The 16808-nt window shown below is 33.1% G+C and overlaps 1 protein-coding gene across 2 annotated transcripts in view; it reads right to left on the reverse strand.

The window, feature by feature from the left end:
- LRRIQ1 (leucine rich repeats and IQ motif containing 1) overlaps positions 1-16808 on the reverse strand; it is a 119688-nt gene that overhangs the window by 72757 nt on the left and 30123 nt on the right. For both annotated transcript variants that reach the window (XM_085304960.1, XM_085304959.1), the window contains exons 14-17: positions 12836-13012; positions 6643-7116; positions 4331-4472; positions 1575-1694 (exon numbers count right to left, since the gene is read on the reverse strand). In XM_085304960.1, the coding sequence (XP_085161086.1) occupies positions 1575-1694; positions 4331-4472; positions 6643-7116; positions 12836-13012 (913 nt within the window). The remainder of the gene's footprint in view (positions 1-1574; positions 1695-4330; positions 4473-6642; positions 7117-12835; positions 13013-16808) is intronic.

A 16808-nucleotide genomic window follows, 5' to 3' on the forward strand; every position in this document is an offset into this window, starting at 1 on the left:
ATTTCCTGTCTACCAAATGATTCTTGGGACTCTTGCTTCAAATATCCTGCATGCTCTTACAATCAGATGGTAATTCTGACATCAGCATACAAACTGCCCTGCTCCAACTAACAACATATTTGATGTTCATAACTTTCTATGAGGCATATAAATATGTGATCTCTAGCTACATAGAATCTCATCTTGCCAGTAGTAAGGATATCTCATCAATCTCCTTTGCAAAATTGCCATGGAATGTTGACAAATGGTCTTGAAAGGATGCAGCAGCTGAATAAGCACATCACTATTCATAGACAAATGTTCATTAAATAAAAAAAAAAAATCAATCATATTAACTCAGGGCTCAAATGGCCACATTTCTAACTGTTTTCTTTGCTCTACATAAAATYATAAAAAAGAAGGTAATGAATGTGAACAATTGGAGAAAGCAATACTCCAGACAAATACGTAGGTGAATAAGTCATCAACAGATGACTTACTATGCATACTGAGTCTAGAACCAGGCAGGCTGTTGCTTTTGAAGGAATATGGAGCAAAGCTACTTTAAAGATTCTTTTGCTTGCTTACTGAATGACTGTCAGGAGATTTATCCAGCAGATATATATATATATATATATATATATATATTTACTTAATTATCAATCAGAAGCCTATTTTATTTCTTAAAGTGGAAATTTCTGGCCTAATTTCAATTCTTTGAAACTAGAGTCCTTAAAGGACTCTATTAATTCTATATAACTTGTAAAAATTACTAGCAATCATTTCTGGATTTTTTTGGATAGCAAACTTTCTATATTTGTTTCTTCTGTGATTTAACTATACTTTTTTCATTATTTATTACTGTATTCAGACATGAAATATTTAGCACCTTATCTATAAGATCAATGAAGAGCCAATAAGCATGCTGCACCTCTATATGGGCAGTTTTAATTTTACTGGGATTCCACAACTSTAAGCCCTACTAAACTGTATTTTCATTATTGCTTTCATTTTCTCACGTAAACGAACAAAATACAAGCTCATATATTATTGTCTAAGGTTGRTCCACCACTAACCTATCTCCTGATCTTTTAAATAAGTATTACTTTGTGATACTTAATTGTCCACTTAAAGAATACTTAAGAAAATTCCTGACAATAGTCTGCAAGGGTCAGAATAAAAAAGTATTGGATTTTGTAATATTTGTTTTGTAATACTCGGAAACTACTTTATTATGTTTATTAAGTTAGATAGTAAGATCAGTATTATTAAAATACTAAAAACCTAAACATTTTAGAATTAAAATAAAATTTGGTTGTCCTCTAACTGTAGAAATATATGGTGTTCTATGGTGGATGTGACATTAATAGCACAGTAACTATCAGAGCATCTCAGAGATCAGGAAGCAATTAATCCACGACAAATACATTTAAATGAATTATATATACCAAATGCTTCCTTATCTCTGGACATCCAACATGTAATTCTAACTCTAGTACTCCTTTCAATTTATTTTATTTCAACACCTACATGATTGCTTTAAAAGAATAACTTTTTTTTTTACATTAAATTTTTATGCTAATAACTGTGCTTACTTCATGAAAGGTGTAATCATCCACAGTTATTTCTTCATAGTCATCCTCCACTTCATCACTTTTAACAGCTGAAAGAGCACTGGCCAGTTTCTTTCGCAAAAGAAAGCCCTTCCAGAATGCCTAAACAAAAAATTTAAAGCATGTTATACAAAGCCATAGATCAAACCCAAATCCAGATTCTCTATGTTATCCCATTAGGAAGATAAAATATCTTGGGCCTTGGTTTAATACCTCAATGATCTGTTTTTTGAACTTTATGTGACATTTAAAACTACAAGACAAATTAAATGCCAGCATATGTCTAAAGCTTAGAGTACTCAAGAGGCTCTCCACAAGTAAGCAGAAAGGAATCCTGCAACTCCCTCAACTACAAACCTGGGTCAGCTAATTAATTACTTGACAATTCCTTCAGGGACTATTATAAACTGAAAGGAAAGACTACATAAGAAAAAGCTGAGTGTTAACTTTCAAATTACTGAGAATAAAAATACACTTGCACGAAATGTCTTACAGTTTACAAGTAGCAATTCTTGGAGACATCTCATGCAATTGACCTAGGTCAGTTACTCTTTCTTAACTACCTCAGATTTTTGTTTAAAAATATATCACCAGTAGGAATAATCTTATGTAAGAAAAAGGAGTATATAATAAAAGAATAAAGAAGTAAGTGCTAGAAAAAGAAGAAAGGTGTTACAAAAACACACATGCCAGGCCATAAACTCAGATCCATCAAAGCACTCCAGAGACCAGAACAACAGATGGAATGATGAAAACTAAATTAATGACAGCAACATATCCCTCAAATCATTGTTTGATAAAATTAGGGTCCAAGTTGCCCTAAGCACTTAAAATAGCATGCAAAAAAATTCCACTGTCCTAGAAGATGTACTGTTGTCCACACCTAGTGGCTTTGCAGTGAAGGTACTAAGATGAGAAAAGTAAACCTTACAGACCGGTTTAACAGTTAGTGTTTTTGATTTGTGGAAGTGATTGTCTAACTTTTTAAATTATTGAAAATATCACTGTTTTTACACACATATATCCCATCCTAAAAATTATGATATGTATTACATTTGCTTTCTTATTGTTTAATTTTTGTTCTTTATGTACAGATCTTCATAATCATCCAGACAAAATATTTTAACATGTGAGTGAGCAAATGACAAATACTTCATTTAACAAATTCAATTAATTGTTTATAAATGCAAAGGAGAAAAAGAATCTTAATGGTGTACACAGAAGGATAAACTCTAAATCAGCTATTATCACAGATCTCTGAAAACACCAGGTCAGTGCTCAATCGTAATCAAAAAGATAAACTGTATGTTAGCAACTGCTAGAAAAGGAAWTGAGATGAAAACACTGTCTCACTATATAAATTMATGATAAACATATCTCTGGAATTCAGTTATTACCATTCTTTAAAAAAGGAGGTAATAGAATAAGGTAAAGGTTCAGAGAGGGAAAAAAAAGATCATGAGATGTATGGAGCAACATATGATAAGAGACTAAATGGCTAAATTCTTTTATTAGGGAAACTGAGATATCTAAGGGTAGATATAAGACACACCTATAAAATCATAATACACAAAGAAGATAAATAATGAAAGACTATTTTCACACTAGCTTTGGAAATTATTGGAAGATCTGAAACAAACAATGGAAACATTTTTGTGTTCACCTTATAAATTTGTGGAACTCATCATTTTCATATATAGTAGAGGCCAAAAGKATAAATAGATTCAAAAATGGATTAAATAAATGTATGAAGAAAAACAGTGATTATATGATTATACTAGCTACACACTATACTCCAGAAACAAGTTCCTAAATCACTGACTGTTGCAAGCTGGAAAAGTATGTTAGAGAAAAAAATTTTAAACTCTTCCATTTCTTAATATGTACATTTACTAAGCATTTTACTACTGGTCTTTTGTTGAATAACGACCAGGGAGTTACATAGATTTTTGGTCTGAAAGTAGAACTTAGGCTCGTAAATTACTCTGGTACTATTGACATTTTTATTAAAAACTTACAATATGGAATATTTTTAACTTAASTTAAAATCTCAAATTACAAAAGGGTCCATTTGCTTCAAATTTTAGAAAAACATAAGATCTTTTGCAGTTTTTCTTGTACACTACTTGTATAATCAGATACTACATCTGATTAGCAAATGAAACAGTGCCAAGGTATGAATGTGAGTTCTGACACTCAGTAATCCATTCTGTTTAACTGTTATACCGGTTATCTAGCATGGGCTAGCCTAGGCTGGAGCCTGTTCCTAAGACAGTATGAATGAAACTATCTTATTCTGGATACATGGGCAGAAAATGAGGGAGATAGATAGGTAGGGTGGAGGAGATGGGAAGAGTGATTAGCTATATGGATATAAGCTATGATGTACCACTTACTCTGTGTCAGTCAGTTTAATAACACAGACATTTCCCAGTAAGAACATGAGCACAATGCATCTTAGACATAATATTAGAATTATACTAAGCAAAAATAATTCAGGGAAATATTTGATATAAAAGGAAAAAAATATTTTTATGCTTCTATAAAACTTTCTGAGCAAAAGGCTCATTTTTTAGAAACATCAGACTTACACTGATTAAACAAATGAATAAAACTTTAATTGTAAAATTATTAATAAAATCATAAAAAGCAGAGACATCATTTACAAGTTCACATAACTAATAAGATTGTTTCTTGTTAAATCTGAAAAGTAAGCGAAGAGAATACTGTAAACCAACCTGAATTATTGTGGCAGCTTCATGCTTCCTTCTTGCGGCATCTGTAAACTGATCACTCAAAGCTGTTTTGGTACAGCCAGTCTTCTTCCTGGCATGGTATGTCCTCCAAATGGACTGGATCACTGATGCTGCTATATGTAGCCTAGTAGAGAAATATGGACCTTTACAAATAACATAATCTTGCCAGTAAAACCAGATTATTTTAGCTGTCAGATTAGAATCATAAAATCCCCCAAAGAACAGCTCTGTCCACATGAGAAATGTAATGAATSCTCTGCCAGTAAATTGTAATGTAATTACAACCCAGGTGTGACATGTGTGYTCATAAACACGATAAGCTGTTGTGTTTATTGTGTAACTCTGGGAAACCAATTACCAAAGAGAGTTAATTGCCCCTAGATTTTGTTCCCTCTATATTCACTGGAGAGGAAGAGTGTCTTCAAGGGAAAGATTGAGAGCAGAAGTCTAACAATGACTGAATCACTGAATGRCTGAATGAATGAATGCAGGAGGCCATCTATCTCCACTGCCAACAAAAAAAAAATATCAGAGAGTGCTAAGTTAAATGCTGAAAACTTCACAGTTTGAATATCCCCAATGCAAGGGACAGGAAAATCTGAGACAGTGCACTTCATTTTTTGCCTACTTTTATCTTTAATTTAACACTATAGACCATTGGCAAATGTGAACRTATTTTCAGTTGATTATTCTTTAAAAAACATTGATTACAGAATATTTAGATTTATTAAGTGATTATTCTTTCTAAATAGGGAATTAATTAAATTTTTCGTGATGGGGAAAAAAAATAATGGCACTTCTGGTTTACAGCTTCATATCTTGAATCTTTTTCTCCATAAAATTCTTATTTCACTATATCAATGGGTTATGAAAAGGCATCTAAAATTCCCTCAATCTTTGCAGTATTTCCTTGCCTTGTGCAATAAAGCTATTAAAGTAATGGTCTACTTTTCAGCCATCAAGATGCTCCAGCAAAAATTACAGCACACTTCAGAGGTTAGGCCAGAGAAGAAAAGTGCTCAAAATATGACTAAAAATATTTTATCTAAAAAATGTGTTTATTAAACTTATTAACCCCCAAACTTAGTTTATTTAGAAGCTTTGCATCCATAAAAACAGTAGCTGACTTTAAAAAAGCTCTAAAATAAATATTTGTATTTTGCATTGAAGAGAATAACTGTCCAGCAAGAGGCTCCAGAATGCACTTAAAATGTTAACTACAAACTTGAAATGAACTATTTAGAAAAGAATCTTTTTTAAAAAAACATTCAGTTTTCATAAGACACCATTATACTGACTCCCAGCTTCCTGAGAGGCAGCTATGAATTCTGTGGTCTTCCTGAACAATACATTTTTAAAGAAATTATCTGTGTCTAAAGCACAAACTAAGAACTATTGCTCATTTACCACAGTTTTAAAGAAAATGAAGAAATGACCCTTCCCTACTTAATCCTCACAGAGTATTCAAGATAGTTGCATATTTATGAAACCTGAAACCAAACTCTTACAAAAGAGCATACTGAACTCTTCTAACTGTAGGGCAAAAATTTCAGTTTGTATTCTCCCCGACTGAAACTCCAGAACCATATGAACCAGTGGCAAATATATTCCAAGGAGGAAATAAACCAGTCCGTCTCATGCAGAATATATGGGAGCACAGAATAAGTTGAACTGGCCCTTCACCCTTGCCTGTCCTTATATGAAGCAGGTTGAGACATGCTAGGGGAGTGCCAAGGGCAGGGCAGATGGTTAACTCTTCAGTCATCACAGCATMAGGAGACTGGCCTAAGGTCAGGGGAGTATGGTGGTAGATTTGAGCAATTTTTCCCTCCTACCTTCTAAACTATGTTAACTGTAAACTCAGTACAGATGAGTCTTGAATCTCTGATTCCCTTGCTCTAGTGTGTGATTTAAACTCCAAAAATCCCAAACAGTTTCACTTCTAATACTGTATGTTACTTGAGTGTTCACAAATTTATGTTATGAATGTATTGCAAAAAAGAAAGGAGAAGTTAGAAGACCACGGGAAAGTTTTAAAATTCTCTTATTATAGAGTTTTTTTTAAAAGTCTTTATATATGTATATTCTAATTTATTAACCAACAGAATACTACACCATATTGTTGTTAATATGGAAGTCTATTGCATATCACCTTAAAGTAATACTTTAACTTTATTGTCTAATAAACTTACAACCATTATTTTCTTGATATCTGTTCCATGTCTCTAGAAATCCTTACTCTTATTGCCTATCTGTATAATCTACTTAAAAGCAATCCAATATCTGTATCTTACTTTTCTGTAACATTCTCWAAATGCTGGAGATTTCTTCCCATATTACTTGCTATAACTGACTGTTGCAATGTGAATTGGGCTGACATGTTATTGTTGTTTTTGCTCTCCCCATCGTAATTAATATGGGATTCAGTGTTCTCTTGCTTTATTCGATGATCATCTTTATTTTCCTTTTGGTGCTCAGGTACGGAGGAGTTAATGAATGCAGCCTGAATATGGTCCGTAGTAATCCATCTTTCAGAAGGATCYAACGAGACCTGTTTATTTTCTGTCGCACCCATGATAAAGAGGTTATGTTCCTGTAGGCAGTCAGTGGATGTTTGTTTTAAATGATTTTGCAGTGCTTCTGGTCCATCTCTGTCAGTAATGTTTAGTTCACCATACTCGTGTGCACAACGATGTTCGATACTAAGTTTCATCAGCTGATTAAAATACCAGCATTGTCTCTGTGCATCATCAATGGAAGAGGCTATTCTGAAGAAAGATAATAATGTGATTACATGTATTTTAGATTGTAAAAATGTTCTTTAAAAACAAAATATCCCCTCTAGTATTTCCTAATCTATTCTATATTCTCAAGTAGCCTTACACATTTCCATATCCACAACACAGAGAACAGTAATTACTCTGACTGAAAACCAATTTATAGTGTTTATAAATCTTGATCGCTTTTTCCTATTTCTGTAGTTCTCAAATATACACTAGATTTCTTTTTTTTTTTTTTTTTCAGTCTGTTTGGAATATACACTTAGGCATGCATTTCACTGTTAATTTTTTGTGTGGTTAGAGGCATATGAAGCTGCAAATTTTAAAAGATTTGAGSTAATTTTCTTTTAAATCAGGTAATAACCTTAATAACCAAATTTAATTTAGGAACTAGGAAAGTTAATATAAAAATAATAGTAATTTTAAAATTTAGATCAGAACTACAATGACAAAATGTACACTTAGATTCTAAACAAGAAACTATGATGCTTAGACAGAATTTAAGAGAACAGAAACTTTTAAAAGTAAATATTYTTAATAATGAAAGGGAAAGTGCTAGACTGGTTTTCTATGAAAAATTACAATTTTCTGTAGTTCTTTTTTTTTCCCTCATTGACAGTGTTATCTGTTAATTAGATTTAGTGGCATTCCTGTCAGTATTTGTTCCTTTTTGACTCGTGGTTTTAAATTTACTAAGTTGTATAAGCCAGAAGAAGGATAAGATGGAGGCATATAGAGCACCTGATTTCTTTTCTGATTGTTAAAAAAAGCCTAGCTATGTTAATCTATGAAATCTGGCTCTCATTAGTTCTTAGTGTTATACSATCTAAATGACAAGGAGATGTGAGAGCAAACATGAACTAATTGTTACAGATACAGAAAGATGTCTGCATTTAGATAGTGTTTATCCATGTTATTAGGTAGCAGATATGTCTGGAAGTAGGAAAACATTTTCCTTTGATAGTATAGATAGATCCAGAGATCTGCCACCTGGAGCTATTTTCAGAGAAGCATGACGCCAATTCTAGGTCAGCRATGCAAGAGAAAAAGCAGAAACATGACGGATCCTCCTGAGGGTCTGAAAAAAATCACATTCTAAATCTATTGTTTAAATAACAGAATTTCCCTTGTGTTTATCGTTCTYGAAAGCAAAGCCTTTATAATGTTTTATTGTGAAAAAAATCCTTATTTGTGTAACAATTTTCTTTAGTGAAGTTCAATTAAAAACATTAAACATTTTAAAGAATATACAGAATCAGTTCTTACCAGAATAAGAACAAACGCTGGCTCTTTCTCTACTAATGTAACTTCAATGTTGTTATACAAATATGAATGGATAAAATGCAAGCCAAATCCACACAGCCTAGTTATACATATCACTATACATTTTTGAAAGCTATACTTCTGACAGCACATTAAACAGTATTTCTCTTTTTTCCTGTTTTTTCATAAATATGGCAAAAATTACTTAAACAAACACATATATTTGCTTGAGGAATTGACATAAATACTAGCTCTTTCCTACTACGCAGTGAAAATAAAGTTATTTCTTCAACAAGAAATACTATCAAAGTATTTAAGAAGGTAAATTCGTATATAAGGTGCCATAATTAGTGCAAGACTATTTCCAAAGTTCTACAAAATATAGAATAGTAAGAATGCCAGGGAAAAGAAAACAAACAAAAAACACAATCAATTAAGCCAAATTGTTTTTTTTTCCCTTAAAACTTTTGTTACCACAAGATTTCCTTTTCAGAAGTTATTATAAATTGGTTATCTGCCTTTCAGAGATTTTTCAGTATTATAGGTGAAGGGGTCTGGTCACACTCCCTCTTCCATAATTGCTCGTTGATTAAGAAAGGACTGACACTCACAAGCTGGTATCTAGACAAAACAAGAAATGAGATGTTCCTGATGGAAGCAGCGCTGTCCGTCCTTCCTAGCTGCTTGCTATGCAGTATAAGGTAGCTACATATGGCAGTCCTACAGCCAAAGTTTTATGGCTTCCAGCTTTGGTCAGCACATTCTTTTACTCTTAATAGCTACCCGCAGCCTCATTTTGATTTTAACAAGGGAAGTATTTTTACTCTCTATGTAAATTTTAGYGCAGATGGAAAGGATGTGAAATTCCCTAATACTCTGCTTTTGCAATGAGGGAAAAAGGATAATAAACAAGAAGAGGAAGAGATGGGACTTTCGCAACAAGATACAACTATGCTATAGGTACTAGCAGTTCTGCTAGTACCTATGAACCAAGATGCCACTTTCAGAAAAAATGCTACAAATAGATTCCTACCTGTAGCTTCCTTATTAAAAGGATACCCCTTGACTTATGCTGTTGTTTCCCAGGGGCTTGGAGGAAAGATAAAAGAATTACAATTCAGATTATAAGCTATTTGGAGGTTCAGTCAGTAATGACTGTTAGGATTCCAGTCCTAACATCCATCCACCAAAAGTATCCATCAGTATCTTCTTGATAAACCTAGGCTAAGTGCTGCTCAACTTCACATGCCATATWTGAGAACAAGAGGAGGAAACACCCACTGGCAGATAGGAAGTCTGAGGACCCAGGCACAGCCTGACCCATGCACAGGCTGATTTAGCAGCTGTTGAAAACAACAAGCTAAGGCCTTTCAATGGTGTTCAAATCAGTCAAAATGTTGCTTCCTCAAGGTAGCGTTGGAAGTTTGCCCACAGAGCTGAAACATTTTGTATAGAATTTCCTCTCCCACACATGCGATGAGTGTTAGTGTATTCAAGTGCACCATTTTATCACAACGAGACACTAAAAATCATGTATAAGTGACATTTGCACTTTCTTAGAGCATTTCAAAAAAGTTTCATTGTAGTGTCTTGGTAGTTTAGATAGATGGGTCCATAACCTATTTTGGAAGGTATAATAAATAGGAAGAGGGCATGAAAAATTAGCCTATTTCTCAAGTAAAACAAAACTGTACTTTTTCCCATCTTCTTGGAAGTCATAATTTCCCAACCTAACAAGGAAAGCAGTTCATCCAGGAGCAGGAAACAGATTATGTCCCTCTTGTCCCCCAAGAGAAAAAACTTTGCCAGAAAAGCTTGAGTAAGAAATAATATCTCATCTCTGTGCATGTGTTCAATGTGAGAATTTTTCATTTCATTTCTGTATCAATATCTACAGATGTTACTAGTGATCAAAAGGTTTATTTATAATGTTACAAAGTTATTTTGAAAAACATATTGGTAAATGCTGATAAATAACCCTTTCCTGAACAAGCCAAGAATAAAGTAACAGAATGGAGAGACAGCCTTTTCTTTTTCAGTCTTGCCCTAGAAGAAAATATTCAATTTTTTCAACAATATTGGAACTATATTCACAAGCAATTCACTTGTACAGAATGACCAATTAAAGAAAAAAAATGATATGGGATTCCTTTGGAAAAACAGCCCAACAAGTTCTCTCAGCCACTACAGGTAAATCATAAATAAGATTCTACACCTAACTGTTTCTATGCTAGCTTAATATAATGTTTCTCATATTGCTGCCCTATTGTGATTCTTATAAGTCAATTAGTTACAAAGTTAGCTCATTTTGTTGTAATTATCATTCAACTCTATTTGTAAGTGGAATATGGAAATTCCAAAACATGGAATACTCAAATAGTGCACTCATATTTTAAGTGAGAGTTTGTTGTAAACATGTGGTAAAAATTAATTTGTTTTAGGGGACATTTATGTAAACATCATTACTGATGTTCAAGTACAGGATACAAAAATCTTTTACAAATACMTGGAAGAGGTTAGTTTATCCTTTTCTACTGCAATCCCATTTATGAGATTCCTGTCATTTTCACTATATTGTACATTTAGTACTTATGAAGTTCAGCTTCCACTAGCCAGATACATGCRTATCTGATTACTGAAAGCAAATTACTGCAACCAAAGTGTTGTATTAATTTTGTGYATGATCACTCCCTACAAGATATCTGAAGATTATGTGACAAGAATCATTTATTAGAATGGAGAAATTTAATTAAAAAATAAACATAATTCTTGGTAAGAATTATGGTAAGAACATTGACTTTGCAGGCAGAAACAACATAGACAACTTAATTGGGCATCAGTGGTGTATGAAACATGGATTAGGGAACCAAGTAGTGATTACTTCTGGCAGCTTACATACTTGAGGTYGTACCTACAGGGGCTTATAACTTAGCAAGATGTGAAACAGACGGAAGTTTGCTCTATTTTTAGCCTGTTCTTAAGCAATGTCACATTAATTCAGTCAATTTGGATAAAGTATTGCAGTATGTATGTATAATAGCTTTGCTGTTAAGGTTTATATATGTACATGTTGTTTAGGGTTTCTTTTATGAACTGCAGTTTTCAATGGTTTTTAAATCATCCATAGAATGTACTTTTAGCCAAAATGAAACATAGAAGCCTTTAACCCATAACAAATGCATTTTAAAACTAAATTTCACATATGATGCTTAAACCATGTCAAAATTACCAGTTTAAAAGTTGCTGTGGATGAATTTTCAAAATCTTATAAAAAATCTGATATGAAAAATTAGTTACATTAATTAGTTACATTATTCTGAGCCTGACCATTCAATAAGTTTTTTACCCATCTAGCTGTCCATGCATTTGGACCATGGTTAAGTAAACCATTAAATTTTGTGAACAGCATTTTGCCTCTGCACCAACTTTCTTACAGAAATGTATATGAAAGTGAGAATTTCTTACAGCTCTATCACAAATCATATTCTAATCAGATTAGCATTTTTATACCAACAAAACAGTCCTTGGACATTATAAAATGATTTTTACTACAAAAGGAGTATTTTTATCCTCATTTTTATTCTTTTTTTTAAACAGAAAAATAAAAGAAAGATCACTAATTCAAATAGTAAACAGATTAGAAACCACAAGCTTCCCATCTGCARCTAGAAGCCAAAATTACAGAACTGAAGAGGATACCTGCTCAAGGGCTCAACGGAGAAACACAGAAGCTCCAGGAGTCACCTAGCCATTACATCTGTCAGAGAAACTAAATCAAACTAATTTCTTTTGAATTAATTCCAATCTAAACGTTAATATTAATCTGTTTTCAAAGAAATTTCAGTTTTGTGAACTATGAAGAATTTAATATAACTTAGTAATACAGTTACTAAATAACACAGTAAGATATAACATCAAATAATACCCCTTTAGTCTATCCCTAAATATGGGATGTAATATCCCATTAGATTGTAATAAGACTCTAGAGATGCATATAGTTATGTGTAAATACAAAATGGCAATATTCTGAAATGGAAGTACTTTTCTTGAACTAACAAAGTAAATATGCAGATGTTCAGACTAAACTATGGTCAGATGTTAGATGTTTCACCTTCTCTGGGAGAATGTTCAGCACTGGCAGGCTCAAGCAAACTATCTTTCCAAATATCAACAGAGAAGTTGRATATTAAAAGGACTGCAAAGATATTGTGGACTTGCTAAGAAATCAAAATATCTGTGGGCCTTGGCTTTTTGACGTTAATGTTCAGAAAACAGGTGCAATATTCCTTGCACTGAACTTAATGTTTTATAATTTCTTTCTTAACATAATACATGTTTCTAGGCAAAAATCTAAGTAAAATTCATAGGAAAAGCATAGAGAACTACATTAAGGACACATCAAAACATTTTTCTGAAAGCAATTTGTATTCACATCAATACATACCCCAATTTGGCAGCTTTTTTTTTAAGCAGAACATTTTCTTCAATTTGAGATTGACAAAGTTCCAGGAAAGTTCTTGATTTTGATTCTTTGATTCTTTCAGTTGTGAGTAAAGTATGATAATTTAAGTTTTCACCATTAAGAAATCGTAAATTATTAAGAACATTAAATAGGGAAGACCTTAGAAAAGAAAAAAAAAGTCATAATTAGTTTTATGAAAAAAGGTTATAACTCCTATTTTATTGATACTATCGTATAAAGGTACAGAATGTTATGATAGTTCTCTATAAATTTTCATGTTTGTTCTTACTTTATATTTTAATACAGCAATATATTATCTAAAGGTTTTTTCCCCAATAAACTTTAAAACTGTTATGAAAGATCACTTTCTTACCAGCTTTTCTTAATACTTGGTTGATATACAGACCACTGCTGAGACACTGGGGTCACCCAGTGAAGTCAATGAAAACATCCTCAGTTCACTGGGGCTAGCGTTTCACCTGCTTAAACAGCAACAGGAAAATCTGACATGCCTGTGCAAAGGCACCTGCAATGCACTTGACTGGTAGGCAACACAGCAAACTAAGCCACAGGATTAAGATATAGCACGGATGTTGTTGATGTGTTTAGAGGTTCAGATTTAAAAACTGCACAGAACATAAAGACAGCATTGTCAGTCTTATCCTCTTCTTCCTTTGCATAAACCTCATAACACAGTAATAAATTTAGCATGACTGCCAGGAAAAATCTATTGGCAATTATAAAAGTGCTATGTGAGGGGAAAACAGCACAAAAAACCTGTTTGCATAATGGCTTTTTGTTCCATATATTCTTGACCATTAACAACCATTATTCACAAGCATCTTGTACCTTAGAAAAACTGATCTTAGTTTTGGTATTCACACATACAGAGCTTTTGCTGATTTCTATTAACTGCATTGCATTCAGTTCACTTTGTTAAAAAAAAGGTAGCTATTGAAGCATTTCGTTTTAATTCTTCTAAGAATACATTAAGTATATTTTCACATTTATATATTAGGTGTATTTTGGTGTATTGAATCATTACCTGACTGGACTACAGAATTAATAGTACACTGAATAACATTAAGCCCACTGTCGAAATATTAAGGTCAAGTCAGTGAAAGGGATGGTAGTAGAGACAGTATTTCCATAATATGAAAAGCACAGTCAGGGCCACCAATATAAAAAATAAGTATGTAGAAGAACCATATTGACCAGTTTAAGAAATACTACTATCAAGGCTCTTTTTTTAGGTTATTGTGAAATACAGTTTAGTACTGCAATTTTGTTTCACATATTTCATATGTCAGTCCAAATTTGTTTAAAGTTGCAAGACTGCAAAATCAATATGTCAGCACTCAATATTTTCAGTAAATTTGTCTTAAATAACACACATGGAAGAATGCCTATTGTTCTCTTGCTATGAAGAAAAGACAATGTGGTTTTCAAAATTTTAGAACCCCCTGACTATTCCCTGCAAAAGTAAAAGATGATTACTTAGTTCAGACTGTAACATTAGGTTTCAAATTAAAGAAAGTTTCTCTGACTGAATTAGAATATTCCAAATTGTTGCTTATTAGAATAGAATGTTAGTTCACACAGATACCAAACCTTCCTTCCTCATTGCCCATTACTGTAAGGATAACAATGTCTGAAATACATTTAGAATAAAATGATGGTTTGGGATAAGACAATCTCCAAATACAGAGAGGAATTACCAAAGCTGATGTCAAATAGTGACACATTAAAAAAAAGTGCCATATCATGTTGATTGATACTGGAAGTATTGTGYCTTAGAGTTATGGGATCTCAACACTAGTTTTTCCAGCTGGGTTTCTCCTGGTGAAGGGCTGAGCCAGTATTTCATTTAGTGAAAACTTCCTGGTGAATATTCTGTCACTTAAGAGGCTCTATAAATCATTATGGCATTGCAGCACATTCCCCAAGGAGTGCTCAGACTGACCCCAGGGTTTAATTTTTAAAAAGCAATTTCTTACTACTTCACTTTTGTTGGTGTTATCGCTGGCTGGACATGAAAGTACAAAACCGATTGGGAAATTTTACAACTAATTCCTTTGTTGGTATCAAGGGGTTATGTAAAGTTCACTAGAACACATTGCCTGAAGTTACAGTCAATGCTGTATTCAGCAAATCCACATTCTATAGTATYGCATACTTTAAATCCTCTAGATAAATGAATCTCTTGTTTAATCATAAAAGCTCTATTGGGTCAAAAAATCTAAGGGAAATCTAAGGTGTCAGATTGTATCCTTAAATTGGAATTCAGAAAGGTTTTCCCCTCCAGGTTACAAGTGAAATAACAGTTATTTCTGTAAAATAGTGGAAATTAAAGCAATGCAAATGGGAACTTAATATATCGTCACAGTCATTGAATTTTATTCACAAAGTTACATTCAATAACCATGGGATTTCATTCACATAAATAATATATATATATATATATGTTTATAAAGTTATCTTTTAAAAAAACATGAACATTTCTGACTAAAAAAAAATATATTTTTTCATGAAAGTAATAACCACAAGTTTATAAAAAGATTTTTAATGGAAGATATATTTGTAATTTTTTTTTTTCCTCTTAATGTATCACAACCTCTAGAACACAAATGCCCCCAATTCTGCTGTTTTTATAGCCAGGCAATCCAAAACACAAAATGTGTATATAATGCTATACACACTTTTATAACAGTGTAAATCCTAATCTTTATAAGGAGCAACTTCAATTTTTAAAAATTGCTACAAAATCTAATTAAATATTTCTAAAAGTGATCATTATATGCTACTCTATACACTGATTTTGTACTATTAAGCACTTGGACAGTAGCCCTAGAAGACCACATATACACACTACTACCAGGAGCATACTTCTGTGGATTGAAGATATATTGTTCAGAGTAAATTAAGAAAATAAAATAAAAAATTCTGATCAAATACAGGTAAAAAATAATTCTATAAACTGTATATCCCTCCATTTTGTGATAGCACTTTTGAAAGAAAAGGAAAGAAGAATGTTTCTTGGAGAGAGCCCAGCATAGGGCTACGAAGATGATCAGRRGACTGGAGCATCTACCCTAAGAGGAACGGCTGTGAGAGCTGGGCCTGGAGAAGAGAAGACTGAGGGGGGATCCTATCAATGTGTACAAGTACCTGAAGGGAGGGTGTCAACGGGAYGGGGACAAACTCTTTTCAGTGGTGCCATGTGACAGGACAAGAGGCAATGGGCAGAAATTGAACCACAGGAAGTTCTGCCTAAATATGAGGAGGAATTTCTTCACAGAAATGTGAGAGTGACAGAGCACTGGAGCAGGTTGCCCAGAGAGATTTTGGAGTCTCCTCCGGAGATATTCACAACCCACCTGGATACAACCCTCTCTAACATGCTCTAGGTGACCCTGCTTGAGCAGGGAGGTTGGACTAGATGATCTCCAGAGGTCCCTTCCAACCTTACCCATTCTGCGATTCCACTAAACTTAAAACAAGCAAAAAAACTTTACTAATCAAAATCTCAATCACTTATTTTAATTGCACTGGAAATGAAAGACCAATCGTTGTATCTTACTTCGTATCCCCAGAGATAATTTATTATGTTAATACTTTTCCAAGTAAATGCTTAATTTCCTTAGCTGAAAAAATACATAATGATTTAAATTCTTATCGATTAAAAGCCTAATGGGATCACAGTAAAAGTTCACCACAAGAGAGAGCCTACCACTTCAACAAATGTATTATGAAAAATCACCTAAAAATCTAAAACTGAACTTTCCATTTGTCATTCTGCCCTTGAAATCTGTGGACTAGGAAGTATTACTTCTCAGGGAAATGCAAGAACACTCTATATTAAATCAAGACTTACTGAACTTGTGATGATTAGTACCTCCAGAGAGCCTTAAGTCTACACGCTATTGGCCTACGTACAGGATTTCAGACAACTAGA

This window comes from Rhea americana, unplaced genomic scaffold (genome assembly GCF_003343005.1).
Source record: "Rhea americana isolate MKP2758 unplaced genomic scaffold, rheAme1 scaffold_214, whole genome shotgun sequence".
In the NCBI taxonomy this organism is placed as follows: Eukaryota; Metazoa; Chordata; class Aves; order Rheiformes; family Rheidae; genus Rhea; species Rhea americana.